At 35.5% G+C, this 8,266-nt stretch overlaps 1 protein-coding gene across 8 annotated transcripts; it reads left to right on the forward strand.

The window, feature by feature from the left end:
• Positions 1-1,269: 1,269 nt before the first annotated feature.
• Positions 1,270-8,061, forward strand: LOC110616962 (DNA-directed primase/polymerase protein). 8 transcript variants are annotated; one of them, XM_021759504.2, is made up of 14 exons: positions 1,276-2,282; positions 2,693-2,847; positions 3,240-3,409; positions 3,527-3,673; positions 3,767-3,818; positions 4,114-4,288; positions 4,715-4,797; positions 5,009-5,224; positions 5,844-5,960; positions 6,197-6,329; positions 6,704-6,811; positions 7,018-7,083; positions 7,167-7,429; positions 7,697-8,061. In XM_021759504.2, exons 1-14 carry the CDS (start codon positions 2,213-2,215, stop codon positions 7,709-7,711), a joined length of 1,770 nt encoding a protein of 589 aa, XP_021615196.1. In that variant the 5' UTR covers positions 1,276-2,212; the 3' UTR covers positions 7,712-8,061. The 8 variants fall into 8 exon arrangements, 7 of the variants coding, with proteins under 7 accessions (XP_043813146.1, XP_043813145.1, XP_043813147.1 ...); XM_021759502.2 differs by having other exon boundaries at positions 1,283-2,282; positions 7,701-8,061; XM_043957213.1 differs by having other exon boundaries at positions 2,207-2,282; positions 5,009-5,218; positions 7,701-8,061.
• The last annotated feature ends 205 nt before the right edge of the window (positions 8,062-8,266 follow it).

Consider the following 8,266-nt stretch of genomic DNA (forward strand, 5'->3'; position numbering starts at 1 on the left):
AAATATAATACGAAACTAATAAATAAATTACCATATTGACATGGTCATTTCTTCATGTCCAACTCTTCTGACATTTACAAGGACAAAGCTAATGATGTCTTATGAAATCTATATGTAAATTTGGAGATGATGCTGCATACATATAAAAATGAAGCAGTTGAAATTGTACACAAGCAAGCTCATATCTCATTGGTGTTTTCTGACTGGACTTTTGCAGCGTGAGTACGTAGTGGCATATGGCCTTTTTTGTTTTTTTTTTTTTTTTGAAGAAGGGCATACGGCCTTAGGGTCCAAATGATCGAAATCAAATATTTTTATTCATAGGGTCGGGTTACAGAAACAAAAGCCGACCTTTATCAAGGGGATAAAATTGAAAAGTGGAGGGTAGGACAGATAGACAAAACCAATTTATGCCTATATGTAAGCTCAATGGCAAAGCACTGACGAGAAATTGACTCTCTCTGATGGAAGACAATAACCGAACTTAATCTGGGTAAGGTTCGGTCAAATCTATAAAAGGAAAAAAATTTAAACTTTATAAGGATTTCAGAATATTATATTAATGAAGACGCATGAAATCATATCACCACATATAAAGGTAAAATTCTCTTGGGCGAGTTCACGCCTGTGGATGCTGATGAAACCCAAATATTAAAGCCCAATAATTCTCGGCAAGTAAATATCACTCTCCTGTCCCACATGGTGAATGACTTCATACTCAATAATTGCCACCTTCACTCTGAGTTCTAGTGTACTGGACTGTACTCGGCCAACAAAAAACTCGGAGACGATATTAATGTCACCTTCATGATCATCCTCCACTTGCGGTAGATTGTTAATCAGCATTTGATCAGAAACAATGAACCTGTTGGAGTCGACAGAATTTGTGGAGAACCTTTTCAAAATAAATAATCTTGTGCAACTTTATGAGAATTCTCAATGATGAAGATCAACATTCCTCTCAAAAACAGCATCAGGCTAGGAGTATATTCTTCTATTCTTTCGAAGCTCTGAAGTAAAAGCTATAAAATCTCACCCTTAGGATTTTATTTGAATTCCATTTCTCTGTACGTAGATAAATCGAGTCAGCGACTTATGATTACTCAATTATTGAGTAGTAGTTGAACAACTTTAATAGAGATCTACGTTAAATAATGCATCTATATTAATAATAAATGTATTTACCAGTACTTTCTGTCACCAAATGAAACTATAGCTACACGAATAAACTAAAGAAATTAATGGGTTCTGTTCATTGCAATGTACCAAAGAAAATGCTAGGATTAATTATGACTAGAAATAATCTATTATCATAGGATTTTAGTTTTCTTGAACTGCAAGGAAATGAATGACAAGGCCCCGCAGGCATCACCATTAAACTGTGATTTGACTGAACAATCGGCAGGCAGCAGCTCTATTAGCTGAACTTCTGACTAAAGAAGAAACAGACATCAACCATGACAGAAGCTTGAATCTCCCACCTACTATTCTCCTCTGAGTTAGTAACAGCCGAATACAAGACAGAAGAATCAGTCTCCCCCACAACAGAACTTATTCCCATTGTTTTGGCTAACCTTATGGCTTCTAGAAGCTCTTTAGCTTCTCACTCCAGAGGAGAGGTAGCAACAATGAAGAATCATTAGTATATTCTAGTGCTGCTTTTCTTTTTCCCCTCGCGTTCCTCATGGTGTAAGAATTAACTAGACAAGATAGTTTTTGTTTATGCATTGATCAGGAGGAAAACGAAATGATTTAGAAACTAATTAGAGTATCCCATTTTATAACTGAATACTAGAGGTTGATTGGTATAAAAATCAATGTCCATCAGGTAGAGATTAAGTCAAAAGCAAACGATGAAGACAAGCAATTCTGGCTGGAGAATTTACCGTAGATTTTCCTGGAGAAGTATATAATATTGGCCTTTCAACTGTTAGCTGAATTCGTGGAGGTGGGGCAAGTTTATAAAGAAAGCGGAGATGGCTGCGGTGTCTTTCAATGAAGAAGAAATACGGAAACTCTTACAGAAGATCACGGTAGCAGATCGATTCTAATCTGACTACGGCCATTAGTGAGCCCAGTACATGGCCATAAAAAGGCCCATTACTGTTATTTCACAAATACAAAAGTTCCCGCTTATTCTGATTTCTGCCCACAGTATATTAAAAGGAAGGGAAAATGTAAAAGAGAGAGAATTTAGCAAATTTGGGGGAAAATGTCATTGAACGCCATGGACGACGTGGATCGATTGTTTGAATGTTTCAAGTGTGGCATCTCTCCTCCTCGTAAGTTCCCAATTTCTCATTTCTTCAAAGCAGAATTCTTCAAATAAAATGATACTGAAAACTGCTGATTTCTAGGTCTTCAATTATGAACTCTATTCTCTCTATATATAGCAAAATTGAAAATTGATTCTTATTTCTCAATCTCCTGATTTTTTTTCCTGTTCATTTTCTTTCTGCAATTTGCTTCAGTGGCTTTACTTTAAAAATTTTCTCTGGTAGTTTGATACACCTTTTCAATTTGGAGTAACCAAACGTTAATGGGTTGTAGTTTCCACTTTCCAGTATCTAAATTTTGGTTGGCAAGAATTTTTTTACGCGTCTCGATATGATATTTCATGGCCCAATGAATTATGTGAGTTGTTGTTTTATCCCTGTGCTTACATGGTGATGTATTTTGCATTTTTTATTAGAATCTGCCATAAGAATCAAAAAGAGATGCAAGACCAAATTGAAGCAAGCGAATGGAATACAGGAAGTATCACCAGCTTCTGGCACTCCATCACCGGGATCAACCGCGCAACCAAAGAAGAAGAATGCAACGAATGCACAACTCTCTGGGGAGAAAGTTAGTAGTTTTGGCTCTTTTTTTTTTAAAAAAAAATGCTATATGCTGTGACCGTATCCATTATAGAGATTATTTTGTAATAGTTACTTTTATCATAGAGATTATAATGTTATAAGTTTTTAATCGATACAATTTTATAGTTTGATATTTTCATTATTTTTATTTACTATATATGTTATGCTCTTTATTTGCTACATATGATGTTTGGGGGTGTGCATTTGCATGTGGGAACATTTTATTCATGTATTATAATCCCCCCCCCCCCCTCCAAAAAAAAGAAAGGGAATAAATTCCCGGCTCCGCCACTGGACTTGAAGCTCAGAAGCCTATGCTATGATGTTCATCATTCTGCAGAGCTTAATCATTTAATAGTTTTATCATTATTTCCTCAGTTTGGTTCAACAACAGTAAAAGCAAACAACTTTGGCCATGGGAGGCAGATTTCTCCCATTGTGTTTTATGGCTCTCCACATGGTGTGCCTCCAAAAAGACCAATCAGTTTGTTGCGACTGCTGCATGAAATACGTATTGATCTTGCAGAACAACAAAATTCAAACTTGGGGTAGTTATCCTGCCCTTTCCTACTTCTCTTTAAGGCAGAATTTCATTTTGACTCTTCTCTTACTGCATCTTCTATTATATCATCAATAGTAATTCACTCTAGTTACTGGTTTCCCAGGAAGGAAGTATGGGCTACATTTCCAAGGCAGAATGAAGCAATGAACTTTGCAAAAGAGCATGGGAATATGCGTGTCTTTAGTTATCAAGATCACTATAAGGGACAAAGGAGGTTCCTTGTTTCAACATACCAGGAGTTCTGGAGGAGGTTTTCGTGTTTAACTTTTATTGCATGATTACCAAATCATAGTTACCCTTCACTCTTTGAAGGGTTTTCACATGCTGATTTTCTGAACTACAGGTACAAAAGCATGGATTCCAAATTTCGCCACCATTATGAAGTGATTCAGGAGGTGATAACCTCTTTGTTTCCTTTTTATAAATCAAAACATTCACGTACACCCCATAACTGCAAACCGTGATTGTATTAAAATTGGAGCCAGTGTTATTTCAAATAAAATTTCAAGGTTGTGTTTATATCTCATCTTTTCTGTCTTCTCCCTGCTTGCTTCTAATGTCTCTTTCCTAACTGGTCCATTTTAATCTGTCTGTGAAAAAACTAAAGCATTTTCTTATAAACTGGACTACTAAAGTCATTTATGTAGTTTGTCATCATAATTCTTTTTTCTAACTGATGTGTTGTTTCAGGGTTTACCATGCCACCTGTATTTTGATTTGGAGTTCAGTAAAAAAGAAAATGTAGAAAGACATGGAGATGAAATGGTTGATCTCTTGATATCAGTCGTTCTAGAAGCATTATTTGAAAAGTATACCATTCAAGGAAACCTTGAGTGGATAGTGGAGCTCGATTCCTCCACTGCAGGTATGTACATCCAGCAGAAATGTAACATCTGTGTGCTTTCTTTTATTTCATGACATGTCATAATATATTGAAATATCAGAAGGTTTAGGCATCACATTCCTTTCATGCTTTTTTTGCAAAGAGGTGGCAATGTGTTACCACACGATATTTCTGTTTTGAGGGTCTTCTAGTTGGGCCTTTCTTTGCTAAATTAAAAAGAAGGCAGGCAGATATTTAAAGTAAAAATGTTAGGAAAAGCAGAGAGAGATAGAAAGTGAGCCACATCTGGAATCCTTACAATAGTATGATGTTGTCTATGACTTTTATAATGTCTTTTTTTTTAGGAATAAATTAAGTGGGATTTATTATATTTAGCATCTGGAATCTAACTAAGCCTTGGTTTTTCAAACTAATTATTGCTTCTAAGTTCTAATTTTGCACATGCAGAAAAGTTCTCACGCCACTTGATCATCCGCATACCAAAGGCTGCTTTTAAGGACAACTCTCATGCTGGTGCATTTGTTTCAGAGGTAAATCTTAGAGAATAGGCCTATTAACTGTTTCTGATGTCTTAACGGAATATGGGTTATGGATTGTCGTGCCCCCTGTATATAGTTTATAGGAATCTATGTTTGTTGATACAACTTCTCTCTCGTTAAATCTGCTTTTTTCGATACAACTTCTCTCTCGTTTTCTTGTAGAAGTATCAACTGTTGTCTCTGTGCAATGATATATTGTCAGATATGCTCTCGGATCTCAAGTGAAAGGGAGAGAGATGAAGGATATGGAAAACTATTTGTAAGAAAAGATTTAACTTCTGAATCTCCAAGCCAACTTTTTGTAGACACTGCCGTCTATTCTAGAAATCGTGTCTTTCGTTTAGCTTTGTCATCCAAGGCAGGGAAGAATGCAGTTCTACTACCAACTAGGCGCTTCAAATGTAAGGACATGGTAATGGTATGTTGTTCTTCTGATCTATGAATAAAAATTTAAAGTTCAATAATTTTTCTATCAAGTAACATTGGTCTTCATTTGATCCAAATTTGGCTTGGCACTCTCTTTAGGTCTTCTTGTAACTTGTAAGGAACTCCAATCAACATACAGGGATAATTTCTGCTATTTTTTCTTTTATCTTTATTTATATTGGCAATCTCATCCATTATCAAGGAGGCACAATTAAACAATACAATGACTTGTAAAAAATGCTTTACTTTTTTTTTTTCATGTTCTGTTTATTGCCCAACTAGATTTTTTTTTTTTAAATAATTTTTTAGCTATGTCCTGGTTGTGGCTCCTTATCAGTTATCAATAGGAGTCTTACCAGGGGCTCAGATTTGTTGGACAATTACATGAGTTACTGAGTTGTAAGTAAAGTATAGATATCTTTTTTTTTTTTCTCCTTTTGGCTGCTTTTATCTCCTGTGAGGCTTTTCAATGAATATAGATTTAGTTTGACATTTCAGTAAAGAGAATGCCAATGATAAAGAACCAACACGAAGCTAATTTGTGGTTCCATAATAGAATATAATTCTCTTCACTCAATATTCAGTAATATGCCAATGTTGGTGAATAACAGTGTGAAGAAGACATGTTCATGGCCTCCTTGATCTGCAATATGGATGCTGATTGTGAGAAGCTTTTAGTCTGCAAAATGGACTTGGATTGTGTGAAGACCTTGCATTTTGATACAGAGGTATTTTTGAGTCTGCATTAGTTCCAACATTAAGCTACCTTTTAGGAACATCTGTACCTTAAAGATTCTTTTTGCCATGTTCTACTTATACCCTTCAAAAAGCTATTTTTCATAGACTCCAGATGATCAGGTTTCTGATTAATTTTTATGACCTGGCATTAAGTTCTAAGAAGTCATTCTCCTGATGTTCAGGTTTCTGATTAATTTACAGTCTCATTTTTTTTTCCTCATTGCAGACTACTTATTATTCTAGAAGGTTCAATACCTCTCAAGTAAATGATGCATGGACTACTTATACAATCGGAAAGTCGCCATTCCCATCTTTGGACAATTTTGTAGAATCTATTGCCTCTGTCGGAAGTGTATCAGGTTGTACAATTTTCAAGTATTCTGCCTTGAACAAATGGCAGAGCCCGTTCAATTTTTCTGTTGATTTTTTTCTTTTTTTGTGATTACTTAATTTTTGTTCCCCTGTAGCCTTTCATAATTTCACTAACCGACACATTCTCCTTTCTAGTTCTTAGAAACTTGACTTTAATTTAACAAGATTTGTAAGCAGTTCAAACTCCAATATCCCTTCAAATTCTTTATCACAAGGAGCTACCTGGTTATTTTAAGCAAAGAACACTAACTGGAAACCAGTCTATGCCTTCTCTTATTTTAATTGAGTAGGGATTAGGAAATCTAGATGCTTCACAAATTTTATATCCTTCATTACCTTGCTGACAATATCTGCAACTCAGGGAAAATCCGAAGCTGGTATTGGTTTTCAGAGTATGGATTGATGGTCTATAGCATGTCAAGGAATAGATACTGTGAACGAATTGGAAGACAGCATAAAAGCAATCATGGTATGTCTTTTGTGGACTTGTATCTTTTTAGCTGCAAATAAAATATATCACTGCAATTTTTGCTGTTGATTATAGTTTAGCAATTCAGAAAACTGTCTTTTGTGCGACTGTAAATGGTGTAGCAGCTAAAATATTTTGAAGATTTTACTTCAAACTTCTTTTTGCAGTTACGCAGACTTAGTTTCCACTGTCTCTTTTTGGTTCAGTTATATATGTTATTGACCTGAGAAGGGCAGCTTATTATCAGAAATGTCATGATCCAGATTGCCAAGGTGCTGGACTTTTTATTTATTTATCGTAGCACTCTTTTGATGCCATGAAGAGTTGCTCTAAACTAATCTTTTTATGGCACCAGGTTACCGATCTCCTTTACGGCCAATCCCTATAAATTTGATCCCTGATCCTTCGGTTTTCTACGATTCAGCACAAGTGGATCATATGGGATTATCAAATGATAACCTTGAGCATCAATCTGTTAAAAGTGATTGTGGAGGTGTTCTGCTTTACAATGATGACCATGATACTGACAACTTTGCTAAGGATTCTTGGTGGATAGAAGCTTTGGAAGTTGCTGATGATATTGAAAGCAAACAGAAAAAGATGGAGCTTAGCACCATGGTTAGTTGCTCTAAAGCACATATTAGTTCTCTAGCAGCCGACTATCTTTCCTCATTGTCATTTCTAATGCCAAGAGCGGCTATATAAGACCTTAATAAGAGATGTAGTTACCAGCACAATTGCAGTTCTCAGTCTACTTATCTTTTCTCATCTCTATACCAAATAGGGTAGATAGTTCAAACTCCTGCAGACTTGGATGTATGCAAGGTTTTCTTTGACTAGTTCTGAGATTTGTGATGAGCTGATTATTTCTTTGATTTCTGCAAGCCAGAGCAACATTGATGAAGATGACAATTGGTGGATAGCTGTGGAAAGGACTGCTTCCCAAGCTGAGCTGATGCACTTGTAACAACCAGAAGCTCAAATAGGGCAGCACTTGGAGAATCCATGGAAGAGTCATCCAGCTTTAATTTTGCAAATCTTTAGATTGGCCTAATACTGAATCTTCTATGTATCTATACCATGAACGTGGGTGCTAATAAATATCCTACTGAAGGCCTTATCTCATAAACATCTATTTCTTTTAACCCTTCAGTAATTTTGTAAATATATTTTACACGTTAATGATCACAATAATTGTATTCTACTCGGTCACTCTACGAAGGCATTGATAAAAAATTTTGGTTTTTAGAGCATTTCCTTTTCCCATAAATTTTCCTTCAGCGCTGATTTTGTATGCTAAAAAACTTATTGTTCTTTGAGCTTGAGAGGTTTACTGATTTTATTATTCTTTGTCGTTAATCTTTTGAAGGAAACTTGTAAATTTTGTTTGGGCATGTAGTGTCCCTTTCTTCACTTTTAACTTTTGTTTATGATATAATACAATAATTACTTAAA

This window comes from Manihot esculenta, chromosome 6 (genome assembly GCF_001659605.2).
Source record: "Manihot esculenta cultivar AM560-2 chromosome 6, M.esculenta_v8, whole genome shotgun sequence".
Classification (NCBI taxonomy): Eukaryota; Viridiplantae; Streptophyta; class Magnoliopsida; order Malpighiales; family Euphorbiaceae; genus Manihot; species Manihot esculenta.